This window comes from Ochotona princeps, chromosome 21 (genome assembly GCF_030435755.1).
Source record: "Ochotona princeps isolate mOchPri1 chromosome 21, mOchPri1.hap1, whole genome shotgun sequence".
In the NCBI taxonomy this organism is placed as follows: Eukaryota; Metazoa; Chordata; class Mammalia; order Lagomorpha; family Ochotonidae; genus Ochotona; species Ochotona princeps.
Window position 1 is genome coordinate 2,727,043 of NC_080852.1, and position 17,512 is coordinate 2,744,554.

At 47.4% G+C, this 17,512-nt stretch overlaps 1 protein-coding gene across 1 annotated transcript in view; it reads right to left on the reverse strand.

Annotated features, from left to right (window-relative positions):
• LOC131482927 (zinc finger protein 208-like) overlaps positions 1-17,512 on the reverse strand; it is an 887,045-nt gene that overhangs the window by 511,535 nt on the left and 357,998 nt on the right. The window contains 1 exon segment of the mRNA XM_058679158.1: positions 5,673-5,687. Coding sequence (XP_058535141.1) covers positions 5,673-5,687 — 15 coding nt within the window.

Here is a 17,512-nt window from a genome sequence, read left to right on the forward strand (position 1 = left end):
AGATCAGCAAAATTATGCTTCAACACAACAAATGGCTAAATACTAAAATGAAAGACACGAGACAGCTGAATGGTACCTCATAGCCATTTTAAGGTATATAGCAGCCGGTCCTGTATATAAACTAAAATTGAAACGCCAATAACCTAATCATAGGTTGTGGTTAAGAACTTGCTTTTTTTTTTTTTTTTTTTTAACATACTGGTTACTCAAAACCATGTCAATTCCATAATGTTGCAAATTGCTGTTGATGTTATATTGGGACTCTTAATTGACTGTGATGATATTCTACCAGCTCTAACTTCGGACCAGAAATGGTCTCCAGAAGAAACTGTTCAACCCATCTGGACAATAAGTAGCTGGACTCTATGCTTGGTATACGTTTGCAAGGAAAGAATCTTGATTGATTTTGAACTGTAATACTACATCATGGTGGAGGAATCCACCAGGGGGAAGGGGCGTGGGGAGATTCCCAGAGCGTATGAAACTGTCACATAATGCAAAATAATTAATAATAAAAAAAGAACACTTGGCCCTTCTCGCACTGGCACAGCACTTCCCACCATTACTGGAGACTTTCAGGGAAGTTCTAAAACAACAGCTTCTATACAATCCCTCTGAGCCTTTACTAATGCTCCACCAACCTCACCATCACAGTTGGTGTGTTCCTCTAAGACAATCCTTAAGCCTGAATGCAAGCTGCAGCATCTTGTGGCCATTCTAAGGAACAGCAAGAAGTGATTGTATGAGAAAGACTCTGATTATGGCAAATCACTTCATCAGCAAAGTATCTGATATTATAATACACTGTACTCTAGGCAGGCATCAGGCTCCACTCCCTCAGTGAAGAAAGCTGCAACCAAAGACCTTCTCAGCTGCACACTCTAAGGCATGGACTGAACAAAACACAAGCAAACCAAATGCCTTAAACTGATTCGGGAAGAGACAAGAGGCAATAACTTACTTTTGTTTTCTTGTTTCTAGTTAACTGTATCATGCCCATATTTCTCCACAGAAACAGAGGAAAAGACTCTAGAATGAAAAGAGTTCATTCCCCCATTCCACATACAGAAATGGCATCTCCTCTACATACCATGCACTAAGTGTCACCAAATGCACAAAAATGAAAACCGCAGGTACAGCCAGCATTTATCTAGCCGCCCTGTATCTGAATTTCAGAATGTTAGGCTCTCACTAGTATTTCAGAAACATGCAAATGCTGGAAGACTAATTTAGTAAAATTCTCACTACCAAGCCCAGCACGGCAGCCTAGTGGCTCAAGTACTTTTCCTGCTGGCACCAATTTCCCATATGGGTCATGGTTCATGTCCCGGCTGCCACACTTCCCACCTAGCTCCATACTTGTGGCCTGGGAAAGCAGTTGAAAATGGCCCAGAGCCTTGGGAACCTGAACTTGTGTGGGGCATATGAAAAAGGCTCCTGGGTCTGGATCACTTCAACTCTGGCCTTTGCAGCTACTTGGAGAACGAACTAGCAGATGGAAGACTTTTACCTCTCGACTCTTGTCTGTAAATCTGACTTTGCAAAAAAAATTTTTAAATGTTTAAAAAAATTCTCACTACCAAGAATTTACACTTTTATGAGAAATACAAATCTTTAAATACACCTTGAAATGAATTTGCACAAAATCAAGAAACAAGAAATGTTGTCATTTACCATCAGGGTGTGTGACCCAAAAAGTCAACTGGACTGTGTCATAGTTTCTTCATTTCAACACTACACACACACACACACACACACACACACACACACACACACACACACTCCTACTATGCTCTCATTGCACTGAAGTGATACAGCCATAAGAACTCTGGGAAAAGCTAGCACATACCGTTAATATTTTCTGCCCCTAAACTCTGAACAAATATCTTTATACATTTTTCATCCTCTAATATTTCATTTCAGTAAGAACAGACAGTGGCTGGCACTATGGCATACTGTGTAAGGCACCATCTGCAGCACCAGTGTTCTATGGGATGCTCCACTTATGATCCAGCTCCCTGCTAAGGTACTTGGGAAAGCAGCACATCATGGCCCAAGGACTTGGGTCCCTGCACCCATGCAGGGGACCTGGAAGAAGCTATGTGCTCCTGGCTTAGGACCAGCCCAGCTCTAGCCATTGTGTTGATTTAAATGGGAAGTGAACCATAAGATGGAAGACTCTCTCCCTCTCTTAGTCTCTCTGTGTAACTCTTGATTTAAAAGTAAAAGAAATGATTTTTTGAAAATCAAATGTTATGGAGAGTTCTGCCTTCCACACATTCCACCCTAGCCTGTAATAAACAAACTCAATGCAAATAATTTGGGCCCAGCACAGTGGGTCAGTGATCAAATCCTCACCTTGCATGAGCTGGGATCCCATAGGAGTGCCAGTTTGATTCCTGGCTGCTCCACCTGCCTGCCAGATTCCTTCTCATGGCCTGGGAAAGTAGAAGAGGAAGAGCCAAAGCCTTGGGACACTGCACCAACAGGGGAGTAGAAGAAAAGGCTCCTGGCTTCTCTTTATCTTTGTGGTCACTTGGAGAGGCAACCAGGAGACAGAAGATCTTCTTCTCAGATATAGAGAGAGGAGGAGACAGAGAATAAGGTCTTCTGTCTGCTGGTTCACTCCACAATTAACCACAATGGCTGGAGCAGAGCTGATCTGAAGCCAAGAGCCAATTTTTAGTGGCAAGTGAGATGCACAGAGAGGAAGAGAGAGAGGAAGAGACACACAAAAAGAGAGAGAGAGGAAGAAAGAGAGAGAAAAGAATCTTTGACCCACCGGTTGACTCCTCCGGCAGCCTCAATGGCTGAACCTGAGCTGATCCAAAGCCAGCAGCCAGAAACTGCTTCCTGGTCTCCATGTGGGTTCAACATTGCAAGGCTTTGTGCCATCCTTGACTGCTTCCCAAGGCCATAAGCAGGGAACTGGAGGTGAAATCCAGCAGCCAAAACATAAACCGACACCCATATGGAATCCTGGCACATGCAAGTACTTTAGCCACTAGGCTACCATGCTGGGTACTAAACAGTAATCTTGAAGAAAAATGAAAATGATTTGAGGAAGCACACATGGGAATGGTCAACTACGAACTGGAGTCAAAGAGTGCATTGAATGCATTAGGGGAGAGCTCAGCTCCATCTGCCACCCAGATAGAGACCAGAGAATTTTACACCAGCAGTTCTCAAAGTTTCTCTTACACTGAAAAAATAAATAAATAAATCCCCACTTTTCAGATTATCAAGACCTGACATGTGATTCTAACAGTTTTAGAAATTATAAAAACAAATGATGAAGAAAATATCACTCATTTTCCCTCCTCTCAGAAATTGTCCTGGAATTCTTCTGCCCTGGTTCAGGCTAATGCCTCCAACACTGCCATCCCACATCAGCACACTGATATGAGCCCTGGTTGCTCCACTTCCTATTCCAACTCTGATAATGCTCCTGAGAAATTCCTGCACCCACGTAGGAGACCTGGATGAAACTCCTGTTTCCTAGCTTTAGCCTAGCCTAACCACAACTGTCCTGGTCAAACAGGGAGTAAAACCAGCTCTACTGTGGCCCCCAGGAGGGCACGGGTGCCTGACAACATGGCTTGAGAAAGGCAGAATGCAGTGTGCAGCTGGCCCTTGGTCAAATCCTGCGCTGGGTCACAGCAGGCTGTGGGATGAAGTCAAGCAGGAAATGGCACCAGGAGTCCATCTTGCAAGCAGCACCAGACTAAGGGTTATGAGTCTCCACATCCAGCCACGCAGAGAGACAGCAAAGACAGGGGCCACAGATCAAGAACAAAGGACACTACACACAGGGAAGCTCAACCCACTTTTTAAGATTATAACACTGATGTTCAGGGACTGGGTAAAAGGGAAGGGGAGGTGAGGGAGGGAAACAGGAGGACCCCTGCGATACTCCAGTCCCTGACCCGGTGGGAGGAGCAGGGGGTAGATGGAAGCAGGATCTACCACTGGAAGAACACAGTCCCCAACATGGCCCTGGAAAGCAGGTGTGGTAGGGATGTGGGAGATGCATGGTGGGTGCAGGGCAAGCAGACCTGGCTCTGGAGCTGCAGGCAGGCGAGCAGCCTGATGCAGACACCATGTCACTGGCCAAGGCTTCCTGGTCCTGGAGCAGCAGGCAAGGTGGCTAGAGGACTACAGGTGCAGGGACCCTGGCTGTGCCCCCAATTCTGGAGCAGATATAGTGGGTGCTGGGGGCTGGTGGAGCACTCATGCAACAGGTCTGGCCCTAGAGCAGAGGACTGGGCACAGCTAAGCCCGCCTGGCCCTGGAGTGGCTTACAGATAGGCTGGGAACTTGGGGTGGGGTGGGATGGGGGATTTATTGGTGTTAGTGAGCTGGCCTGGCCCTGAAGTGGATGGCTGGCAGTCGAGAGCAGAGGAGGCACCACCCAAATCAGCCTGGTTCTGGAACAGCAGCTGCGGTGGTGGACCAGGAAGGCTAGAGTCCCGCAGTCAACAGTGCAGCTAGCCTGTCCTCTTAGCAATGGTGGAGTTGGCATGTTAGATGTGCGGCTGGCAGGTTGGCTAGAGCCCAAACTCGCCTGTCCCTGGGGCAGCGAGAAGGGAGGAAGGAATGAATGAATGGATTTGTAGGGGTGCCAGGGTTGGGGCCTGGAGGAACATAGGATGATGTTGAGTGCTGGGGGAACTTGGCTGGCTGAGTACGACTGGCCCTGGAGTGAATGTTAGGCAAACGGGGCCCGGGGATGCCATCCAAGCTGGCCTGGTTCCACAACAATGAGTAGGACAGCAGGGCTGTTATGTCGGGTGTATGGAGATTCTGGAAGAGCTACCATGATTCAGGAGCAGGTGGTAGAGCTCAGACAGGACAGAGGTGCAGGGGAACTGGCCAGGCCCTGGAAGGGCCTCATGGGGGCTTGCTAGATTCACTGGCAGGAGTGCTAGAGGAACAGTATACACAGGGCAAGAAGGGCTCATAATGGAGCTGCAGGCAGAGCATGGTGCCTGCAGGATGGGGGGTGCTTGCACACTTGCTAAGCTGACCTGTCCTGGCACTGGAGCAGTGGGCATGGTGGCAGGGCTGGCAGCCAGAAGCACAGGGTGCAAAGAAAGCAGTAGCATAATGTTCCCGGTTAGAAAGTGGCTGGTCGATCAATAACTGTAAGGAGAGGGTTGCTGGCTGAGCCAGCCTGGCCCTCGAGTTGTGGACGGGGTGGGCAGGAAAGGCCATGCCTTTCAAACCCTGGAGGGTTTGACAAGCAGGCTGGGGCATGGAAGTTCCACCTGGGACCATCTGACCTGGCATTGGCAAGGCTTGGTGGCGCAGTGGGTGTGTTGTACATGTTGCTCTGGCCAAGCTGCTCCATCAGTGGAGCAACAGGCAGAGCACCTGGAGAAGCCTGAGGGATGCGTGACAGGTGGGCTAGAAGCATAGGCTTTGCCAGCTCTGAAAGCTGTGTTTGCTGCAGCAGCCAAGGCGGGAATATAAGAGGTGCTGAGGGTCCAGGGAGAGTGAGCCTATTCCTGAGGAGCAAGATGGAGGACAGCGGTGGCAAGGTCCCTGGCAGAGCCAGTCTAGAGCTGACACCCTCCTGCAGTGTTACAGCTCACCCAATATGCACCCATTGTAAACATGGCAACCTCCTGTGGCTGTCCAACGCTCCTGTTTCCTAAGGCTATATAACTCACTCTTTCCACAAAAATCTATCTAACTTTCACACTGATGCCACTCTCTGAAAGACAAAGAGCTGACCCATGCTGGTTGGTCTGTTTACCTGCCTCCTTCATAAACTTTGCTGTTTAGCAAACAGGCTGGAACCACAGGGTGGCGGGCAGAAGGGGCCCAGCCCTGGGCTGCACTTCTTGAAAAGGGGCTCAGGCTGCAGACATCCACCTTTCCCTGGTTTCTCTGCCCACATTCCATTACTGCCAGGCCTCACCTCTCCTGGAACTCTTGAAAGTACAAATTAGAAATGCAAGGCATGCTGGAATTAGCATCTTCACTGTCCCACCCACACTGTGAACATAGGGTAAGGAATACAGACATACAGGGGACATGCACAGGGGCTTCCTGTCCTCAAAGACTGTCTGCAGGAATCGAGAGAACAAGCAGGTACTGGAGAGACCAAGAGTCAGAGTGCCAGAGCGATGGCAGCATGAGACCAAGAGAGCGAGCCCTCCCTATCAGGGGCCATTGTGGGGCTTGTGAAGGGCATGGTTACACAACAATGCAATACCTCCCCCACTCAGGTTCCAGGTGATGATAGGAGAGTGTTAAATGTGGACACAAGGGTGGGCCTATGTGCTGGGGTGGGGTTTTGCTTCCAAGCTGGTGACCATGAACAAGCTACCTACCCCACAACATTGGGAGAAGGAAGCCACATTTCTCACCTCTTTTTCCTATGCAAGTTAGCAGACATTACTGCCAACTGAGAATAAGTTTCTTTCTCTCTGCCCTTGGGGTGAGTCATGTGAACCCCTCCCTGAGATGGTGCATAATAGACAATTTCCACCATTAACTCAGGTTTTTCCTCCCTTGGTGCCCCTCCTGTTGCTAGGGCAGGCCACCTTCCTTCTGCTTCTTAAATAAACCCTGCTTTGCAAACTGGAACTGTCTACATGAACCTTTTTCATGAGACAGGAATAGGTTATTGCAGTATTTTGTGTTGACTTCCCTACCACACTAGTCTACTTTGCCCTGCAGCAGCAGCAGGAAGGCTATGGGGTGGGTAGGCTAGAAATGAGTGTGGTGGGGCCAAAACCTTCTGGCCCTGGAGGAGCTTCCAGGCAGGCAAGGGGTGTGGGAGATGACATTGGAGTGTCAGGTAAGACAGCAGAGTGGGTGTGTTGTTTGACTTGGGACTCAAAGTGTGCAGGCTGGGGTGCTAGGGTCACCAGCTAAAGGGGCTCAGCCCTGGAGTGGCTGGCAAGCACACTGCCTACTGAGTGAGTGGGATCACTGGCTGTGCCTGACTGGCTCTCGAGCTGCGGACAGTGGATGGTGTGGCAGTGCTCCTGGGCTAGAGGAGTGCTGGTGCTAGCTATCTGAGCCTGGCCGTGGATGGGCAAGTGGGGCAACTGAACACATATGTTAGAAGCAGGCCCTTCTTTCTGCTCTCCTCCCATGCAATTCCATGAAATGGAGGACTACAGTGCCATAGGAGCAGGGACACCAGCCAGGATGACTTGGCTATGAAGCAGATGGCAGGAAGAGAGGCGGCTCACAGTACACCCACTTCTCCACCTTGTCCCTGGAATAGCAGCCAGTGGGCTCCTTGGGCTCTGGGCTTACTGTCATGACCCATTGGCTCTGGAATGCAGTGTGTGTACTAGGGCAGAAGGGGATACTGACCAAGCAGCACATGTGGCTGTGCAGCCTGTGAGCTAGGGCTGAGGGGTGCACTGGCCTAGGCGGCTTGGGCGACATGTTCCTGGAGCAGAAGGAGTGTATGCTCAGGACTGTGAAGTGCTGTCTGAACAGGCCTGGCCCTAGATCAGCAGAAGAGGGCAATGGTAAGGTTGGGTTAGAGGTGTGTGGAGCACCAGTTCAGCCCACCTGACCCTGCAGTGGCTTGCAGGCAAGCTGGGAATGGGGAGCGGTGTTAAGGGGAGCAGGGTTGTAAGCAGAGTGGACATATGTCAGGCTGGAGGCACAGGGGATGCCAGCTAAATGTGCAACAATGGCCTATGAGCTACCTGGCAGGGCAAGCCAACCTTGCCCTGTAGTGGAAGGTGGGCAAGCAGCCTGTTGGGGGTGCCAAGTGACTGGCAGAGTCCACCTGGTTCTACTGCATCAAGTGGAACAGCTGGGCAGGTGTGCTGAGGTCTTGGGAAGAGTGGGCCTGGCCCTGGAGCACTTCGAGGCCTAGAGGCATAGGGGTCATCAGACTGGCCCTTTTGGCTCTGAAGCAAGTGACAAGTGGGTAAAGACAGTGGGGACACCATGCAAGCTGGCCAGGCCCTGGAGTGGCCATCCTGGGGCATGTTAGAGGTGCAAGATAGGAGGCAAGCACTAGCTGATTCTTTCTGTTCTTGAGATACCTGCGGCAAGGAGGGTCAGGTGGGCTAGAGTTAAGGTGTCTCTCTCCAAGCAAGCCTGTCCCTGCAGCAGGGGACAAGGCAGGAGTGCTAGGGGAAGTATAGGGGCTGGGAGGGGGGGGGGTCTGGTGTTGGAATGTAGGCAGAGTGTGGTACATGAAGGCTGGGGTCCATGTACTCTGGCCCAGGAAGCCTGGCTTCACCCTGGACAACAGGTCATTGTGTTGGGTGGGGTGCAGGGGAGGCAGAGATTAGCCCAGGCTACCAAGCATGGCAGTGGCTGGTGGGCAAGAGGCTGTCTGAAGAAATAGGTGGCCGAATTGGCCTGGCCATAAAGCTGTGGACTGGGTGGGCGTGCTACAGCTACACTGGGGATGTAGGCAAGGGATGGGCGCAGCCTAACAGCCTGGGCCTGGATCCAGCTCCAGTAGGTTGGCAGGGTGTGCTTGCCGAGGGGCAGGTTGCTGTGTCAAAGATGACCTAGCCCTAGAGAGCCTGCAGAGTGACGGGGGGACTGAGAAGCAGCACAGGGGACACCGATAGAGCTCTCTCGGAGCAGGCAAGGGAGGCTGTGTGCAAGTAAGGCACTGGTTGAGATCATCTGGCCCTGAGGCAGTGGGCTTATGGGAGGGGGCATAGTAGAGACTCACTGTGGGCCAGCATAGCCCAGCTGGACCTGGATTGGCAGGCATGTGGTTTAGGGATGTTGGTGATGTTGGCAGGACCTCATGAGCCTGGAATGGCAGGCGGGGTGGGCTGGCTACAGATGCACCTTGCAGTGGCTCAGCCATGAAGTGAGCAAACTAGAAATCAAAGCACCAGGACAGGACAGAAAATGAGCTCTGAGAAGCAGCCTGCTTACACTTCCCAGGGAGTCCCCACTTACCTGATCTTCCACAGTCCCATCTTAGCTCTCTGATGTGACCACACATTCAAGATCAAGTAAACGCTGTGGCCTCTGTGATTTTCTTTTAACATCAGATGTGTTATATTTGCCTAATACCAATTTACTGCCAACAACTAATCACAACACGATTCCATTATTTCATCATGTGCAGTTAGTAGAGGCTTCAGGGTTAAGCTTGAACTCGACACACAGGTGCAGGTTAATGTTAGTGGACAGCAGTGTTAGCTCTTTCAGGTCTTTTGCTCCTTTAAGAAGCTATCTAGGGGGTCTATGTCAGTATCTCTGCAGTTAAAATCCTCCTCTTGCATGGGCCGGGATCCCAAGTAGGTGCCGGTTTTAACCCCAACGACGCTGTTTCCCATTCAACTCCCTGCTTGTGGTCTGGGAAAGCAGTGGACAGCTAAAACCCTTGGGACTCTGCACCCATGCGGGAGGCCCAGCAGAGGCTCTGGGTTCCTGGTATTGGATTGGCACAGCTCAGGCCTTTTCAGTCACTTGGGGACTGAATCAATGAACAGAAGATCTTCCTCTCTGTCTCGCCTCCTCTCTGTGTATCTGCTTTCCAAGCAAAAATAAAATGGAATTTTAGAAACGACTCTTATCCCAGACATTGAGCACAAATGATACTAGCTTTTTTTAAACCAGTCAAATACACTCACAATTTTTTACCCTTTCTACCACCAGAATTGGAAAATTGCAAATATTTGTAGGAATTGCACGACAACAGTCACAAATACACTCACAATTTGATAAGTGCTCTAGGCCACCAAAATTTCACCTTCACAAAGATCCTTTCTTGGTACAAATTATCCTCTGACTAAACCAACATGTGGCTGCAAAATGAAACCGCTGTGTATCCCAAGCTCACTACCCTAGGATTTACCTGGGCCTTTGCCAAGGTTTTACTCCCTAGGTAGCCAAGGCTGAGAGAACCCAGAGTGCATCAATCATTTCTTTAGATGACATTAATATGTCACCAAGGAATGGAGCTCTGGATGGGTAAAGAGAATATTAATGCTCCAAGGGGTTAGTTATGTGCAATAGATAGAACACGATAGATGCCCTCCAGTTTTAGGGCATCAGCCGCCACTCTGAATGGTAACCCCCAATCTACTGCTGTCTTTCAGGGGGAATGAGTGAGAAAGAGGATAAGATAGCCATGTTTGTTTGTTACAAGGTGTTTTGAAACTGAGGAAAACAAAAAGAATATATTGAGGAACCTGTTAATGTTTGAATGGAGGGTCAAAGTTGAGGAGTTCCTAACAGCTAATGTAGATTTTTCTTAGTTACCGGCAGGCTTTTTCATCTAATCTTTCATTTCCCACATTCCTACAACAGCCACAAGACCAAAAATAAGTCAGGTTTTGCACACTGCTACCCAAGCCATTGTCTGATGCCTCCCAGCCTGGGCAGGAGCTGCACACTGCATTTGCACAGAACTGAAACCCAGGCATTCTGATGGAGACACAGGAGTCCCAATGTCATCTTAACCACTGTCACACACACCCAACACAGGGCAGGGATGCCTTCCTGTGCTGTGTCAGGTGGGCATTCACTGCTTTTCTCCCATGCCTACTGTTCACAACAAACAGTTCCTCTAAAGACCTAATGATTATTCTGTGAGATAGGGAAATAATAAGACAACTTATGGAATTGTATCTTGGAGGAAATAGCGACTCCTGTTGTGATTTTTCAGGACAGAGAGCAGCACTTGGCATTGAGACAAGAGTTCTGAAAAAAAAAATTAAAAAAAAAAAAAAGAGTTCTGGACATTCACAGATTTATTCCATGCCTTAATGCTCTCTGCTGAACCTGACTTATTCCCTCTACAACTCATGGGGACATTTAATCCCAATTGTGAGAACTTAAGGGAATGGGTGACAACATACCAGAAGCAATCAGGATAAATCAGTAGTGCTGCCTTAACAGCTCCTTCCCCAGGTTCTTCTAGAGAAGCCCCTTTGCGTGAGTCCCCGTGCACTCCCTTGGCTTGTCTACAAGGTCGCTGTGCCACCCCAGGCCTCTGCCAAGCACAGCGCCAGCACCACATGCTGCCCCTCAACCTTGCAGCAAAACTCGCAGGAAAACAAGGCTGTTTGTTCTAACTGCTGGAGTCTGTGCTGCTCTGGTGTCAGCAACAAGAAAACTGCCCCAGACCCTTAGGAGGAGCTTCACTGAGGACTGAGCTGGGGGCTCGAGACGCTGTTGCTAAACTCAAGACATAACTTTAAATAAAGAAAAAGGAAATCCTGCCCAACATGAAGGTCGAACTGTCCCAGGGCACTACCCCTCCTCACTGCGCAATGGATTCAACTGGGAGGCCTAGTGTTCAAGGTCAGTGCTGCAGAGTGAGGACCCCAAGGGCCCACCCCGGGGCCTCAGGAGATGCTCTCACACACTCACCCTTCTCAGCTTCTCACGAGTCGGGGGTCCTGCAGAGGCTCCTGCGGGGAGGGAGCTCACAGGGCAGCACTGGCTCAGCCACCTGCGACTCTCCACCAGCACAACCAGCAACGTGGCTATGGTGGCGCCCACAGCAACCTCCCGCCTGCTGCCACAGGGCTACCTGAGCGCTTGTGAATGGACCGCTCCCACGACTACCCATGACGTCACAATATGTAGCCAATCACAATCACAAAGGGCAGGCAGGTAGGATTCTGGAGGGAGGGGGAGCGAGGGGCGGGGCTTCACCTCAGCCTGGAAGGGGCCTCCTCTCTTGCAGTTTGAGCCTTCCAACAGCAGGGGCCGCTGTCGCCTCTCACATCAGTCCATCTCCTGGCATCTCCTTCCCTCTCTGCTTCAGGATCCTGTTCAAGTCTGAAAACACACAGAAATGTAGGACAAGAGTCTGCAGATGCACCTCACCGAATGTTCAATGCTTTCTGGAACTTTTCTTCTTTGTATTGCCAAGGTTTTTTTTCCATTAGCTCATTTCACTTTTTGAAATACAGATTACACATTCACAATAATGTGTAAGACACAAACAGAGAAGAGGGCTTGTCCAGATTCAATCTAGCAAAAGAAAACTTGCTCTGATAGATGTAATTCATATTATATCTATATTTCCTATTTTATGCATATGTATGTGTTTCTGTTACTTGGTTTCCAGAATTTGTGACTTTTGGTTTCTGTTTTAAAACATCTTTCTATGGGATACTTAATTTTTTTTTGTAGAAATGTCAGAGATAGAGAGAGGAGGAGAGATGGTGAAGAAGGTCTTACATCCACTAATTCACTCCTCAAGCAGCTGCAACGGCCGGTGCTGCACCAGACTGAAGCCAGGAGCCCAGAGTCTCTTCCAGTTCTCCCACAGAGCTGTAGGGTTTCAAGATTTTGGGCTGCCCTAAACTGTGCTCTGAGGCCACGACCAGGGAGCTGGATGGAAAATATTGCTGCTAGGATTAGAATTGGTGCCCAAATGCAATCCCGTCACGTATAAGGCAAGCACTTAGGCCACTAGGCTACTACGCTGGAACCGTTTTAAAATAACTTCTAAGTATTACAGAACATTTCATAATTTTTTATAATTTATTTATTAAATTATAAATTATTAAATTTATTCATTAATTACATTGTATTACGTGACAGAGTTGAAAATCTCATAATCTTGTGAACGATTACAAGTTTTATCAAGGATGATGTTTATATCCCAGAAATGAATTATTTGCAAGATATTTCTTTCTTACTGACTTTTAATATTCTTTATTTTGATGTTAATTTATTTATTTATTGGAAGACAGATATACATAGAGAAGGAGAGACAGAGAGATAAATCTTGATTCTGCTGTTTCCCTTCACAAGTGGACACAACAGCCAGAATTAAGTTTATCTGAAGTCAGGAGTCCCATTCAGGCATTGTATGCGTGTGCAGGGTCTGAAGGCTTGGTACCATCCTCGACTGCTTTCCCAGGCCACAAGCAGGGAGCTGGATGGGAAGCGGAGCAGCTACATATGAATGGTGCACACATGGGATCCCAGCACTTGCAAACTAACACTTTAGCCACTGAGCCATTGTGCCAGACCCCTAATTTTTGCTAATTTTGTTAATAGATTGCCACAATAGCTAGTTTTCAGTATATACAAACACTCCTATGAGGCTATAAATATACCCTCACCTATTGTGAGTACCTTTGGAAACTTTACTGGTGTTGGAAACCTGGAAGAAGTTCCTGGGTCCTCGGTTAGGATCAGCTCAGCTCTGGCCGTTGCAGCCACTTGAATGTTCCTTGTGCCTACAGCATAAGCCAGCTGCCTGTAAAACAATATTATTTGCTCTGATCAATAATCAATATTTCCCTCCACCCTCTCCCATCTCTCTAAGTCACACTGGGCTCCACCTACTTCCCACATCTCACTCCTTTCTTCACCCTCCTCTGTCTGAAGTTCCCTAGCTAGCTTTCCTCACCGAGAATCTGAGTGGCCACAACCACATCTCCCCCTCCTCCTCCCTCTTCCTCTGCTTGAAATTGCAGTTTTTCCAAGATTTAAGCATTTTCTTTTCTCTTTTGTATGCTTCAGCCACACGCAACCCTAATCCAGAGGGATGGGGTAAAGGACAAGCTAAGTAACATCTACTTACAAACAAAACAAAACAAAATGTTACTTGCTAAATTTGTTCACTAAGTTGCTAGAACAGAGCCCTCCAAAAGTAATAATAATAAAAAAAAGAAACAAACAAAAAAAAAACACACCAAGATTTCTACACCTTAAATTTTGATTTAAGCCCAGCTTGGAGGCCAAGCAGCTACAGTCCTTACTTGGAAAGCATCAGGATCCCATATGGGCACTAGTTCTGCTTCCTTACTGCTCCCTGCTTGTGGCCTGGGAAAGCAGTCCAGGATGGCTCAAAGCCTTAGTACCCTGCATGCACATGGGAGACCTGGAGGAAGTTCCTGGATCCTGACTTTGGTTTGGCGCAGCATCAGCCATAGTGGTCAGTTAGCGAGTGAACCATCAGATGGAAGATCTTCCTCTCTGTCTCTCCTCTTCTCTGCATAACTGACTTTGCTCTAAAAATAAAATAAATCTTTTTTTTTAAAGATTTATTCATTTTATTACAGCCATATATACACAGAGGAGGAGAGACAGAGTGGAAGATCTTCCGTCCGATGATTCACTCCCCAAGTGAGCCGCAACGGGCCGATGCGCCCCGATCCGAAGCCGGGAACCTGGAACCTCTTCCGGGTCTCCCACGCGGCTGCAGCGTCCCAATGTATTGGGCCGTCCTCAACTGCTTTCCCAGGCCACAAGCAGGGAGGTGGATGGGAAGTGGAGCTGCCGGGATTAGAACCGGTGCCCATATGGGATCCTGGGGCTTTCAAGGCGAGAACTTTAGCCGCTAGGCCACGCCGCCGGGCCCAAAATAAATCTTTAAAAAATTATTTTTGTTTAAGTGAGATAAATATTTTCTTTTGTTAATTATTATTTCATTTTATTACACGATTTCATAATCTCTGGGATTCCCCCAATCCCTCCCCAAACCCTCCCCCAAATTGAATTCCTCCAAATTGTTACAGTAGTACAGTTCTTTTCCAGTCATGATTCTGTCATTATAAGCAAGGTCCATGCAGAGAGTCCAGCATCCCATTGTCCAGATGTATTCAACAGTTTCATTGGGTGACCCTCCTTGGTCCAAAAGTAGAGCTGGCAGAGCATCATCCCCTCCAATGAAAAGCCACTACACAACTTCAACAACAGGAAGAAACATGGAAATTCACAACATCACGAATTTGGTTAGCATGGTATTAAGTGACCAATTTGTTAGAAATCGCAAGATCTTAACCACATCCTTTAACTACTCCATTGACATCTCAATTTTAGTATATACACAATCAGTTGCTCTAAGCCTTAAAATGGTTACATGGTATGACTCAGCTGTCTCCTGTCTATTTTCATTTTTACAGTTAGCAGCTTATACTATTCAAGTGTGATGCTTCCTGAACTTCACAAATGTTAGGATAGTCCAAACAGGCTTATAACTCTCATAAGTCATATGTTAACTATTGAGCAGCAGAGCAATTTTAGGAGGGGTGTGCAGAGAAAGCTTCAATACCTTAGTGAGGAGTAACTGATCTTTGTGTTCTAACTAATAAGGTATATGGAATTCCAAGCTGACTTTTTCCTAACTATTCTAAGCTTTCCTTATTGGTCTCTCTCTGTCTACCTGATCTGTCTTTTTGGGGGGGAGGGGAGGATTGCAGAGCAACCCTGATGGTTATTGCAAGAGAGGGTGAGGAGCCAAAGTTGGAACTAAGTAAGGACCAGAGAAAGCTCCTCTCCTGAGTCCCGATGGAAATTCACTGTTCTTGTGTTTCTGAGGACTGCTCAAGGCTCCTGGCTGTTGTTCCAAAGACGTTAGATCCTGCGAGGAAGGACCTAGGCTTCTTCCATCCAGTGTGGGAAATCTGATAGGGAATAGTTGACCTCAGAGTTCTTGGCCTATGAGGGGACCCCAATTGCCTGTGATCTCCTTGGCAGTTGGGTTATAGTCCTTGGTGCCAATACTGATATTTCTTGTTGATGTATCAGGTTCTGGGGTTAGGATACAAGCCTCCTCCTGTCCTTCTGTTCCACTCTGGGGTCCCCTCCTGCTCTGCGCATATGACTTCCTGTTAAGAGGCTGTCAGGATCGCTCTTGGATCCTACTGTATGTCTTTATACTTTTTGCTAATGTCAAATGCAGGTTCAAGTCTGGAGTCTGTAAATTACCTGTTACAATCTTGATAGATTATATTTAATTTCTTTCTCACACATTCTAAGAAGGTGCAAGATTCCTCTGCTCTCCTGACCCACTGAAGATTAACATAGGGTATTAAAAGCAAATCAAGAACTTCAGTTCGGCCTGGCGGCGTGGCCTAGCGGCTAAAGTCCTCGCCTTGAACGCCCCAGGATCCCATATGGGCGCCGGATCTAATCCCGGCAGCTCCACTTCCCATCCAGCTCCCTGCTTGTGGCCTGGGAAAGCAGACAAGGACGGCCCAAAACTTTGGGACACTGCACCCGCATGGGAGACCAGGAAGAGGTTCCTGGTCCCGGCATCGGATCAGCGCGTACCGGCCGTTGCGGCTCACTTGGGGAGTGAAACATCGGACGGAAGATCTTCCTCTCTGTCTCTCCTCCTCTCTGTATATCTGGATTTCCAATAATAATAAAATCTTAAAAAAAAAAAAAAAGAATGTCAGTTCTTATATATATATATACATACATATATATATATATATATATATATATAATTTTGAAAATTTGGATTATGTGTTACAGTTTTATATACACTGGAATTTTCCCCCAAAGTCCCACCCCCGACAAATTTTCCCCATTTTACTGCAGTGGCATAATCCTTCATGAGGAATTATAATTCCATCAGTCTCTTAGTTTACCCGAACTTTGCTGGAACAGACAAATGCAGACAGTCTAGCATTCCATTGTCTACACTTGTCCAACAGTTTCATTGGGAATTCATCTGTCATCTGGATGCAGGAATAAATGTTGCATTTTATCCCCACATCTGGATATGGTAGACCCCAGTACCCCATCACTATACATTTCCATAATTGAGAAACCATAAAACAAGGTCAAAAACTGGTATGAGCTAGAACAACAGCCTCAACTACAACAACAAAATACAGCTCCATGAAAAAACACGCCACTGAGTAACTAACACATGGGTGACAAGACGGAGATACAAAACTCAGTTCAGAAAAATGATGCACCATATAGTCCATGAGCCAGCAATGAATTTGACAAGAGAAAAGAGAGTATTTTTGCCGGGATCCCATGTGAGCACCAGTTCTAAACCCAGCAGCTCCACTTCCCACCAGCTCCCTGCTTGTGGCCTGGGAAAACAGTGAAGGATGGCACAAATGCTTGGGACCCTGCACCTGTGGGGTAGACCTGGAGGAAGTTCCTGGCTCCTGGCTCCAGATTGGCACAGCACCGGCTCTTGTGCTCATTTGGGGAGTGAATCATCGGATGGAAGATCTTCCTCTCTGTCTCTCCTCCTCTCTGTATATGCGACTTTGCAATTAAGATAAATAATTTTTTTTTTTAAAGAGAGAGTATTTGGAATAAATAAAACTGAAATAAAAAAAACTTCAAAACACATGGGATGCAGCCAAAACAAAACAAAACAAAACAAAACAAAACAAAAACAGTGTCGATTGTATTATTGAAGTTATACATTCCACACTGGTTTCCTTATATGAGAGAGAACATTATGGTATTTGTTCTTTTGTGACTGACTCATTTCACTGACCATAATGGTTTCTAGTTGGGACCACCTAGTTGTAAATAGTATAATTTCATTGTTCTTAATAGCTGAATAATATTCCATGGATTAGATGTACCCCAGTTTCTTTAACCACTCTTCTTTGAATGAGCATCTAGATTGTTTCCATGTCTTTGCTATTGTAGCTTGTGCTACTGTAAATAGGATTACAGATCCCCTTCTCACATGCAGATATCATTTCCATTGGGTATATTCCTAGCAGCAGGATAGCTGGGTCATATGGCAGATTTATTTGCAATTCTCCAAGCACTCTCCATACTGATTTCCACAGTGGTTGTATTAGCCTACACTCCCACCAGC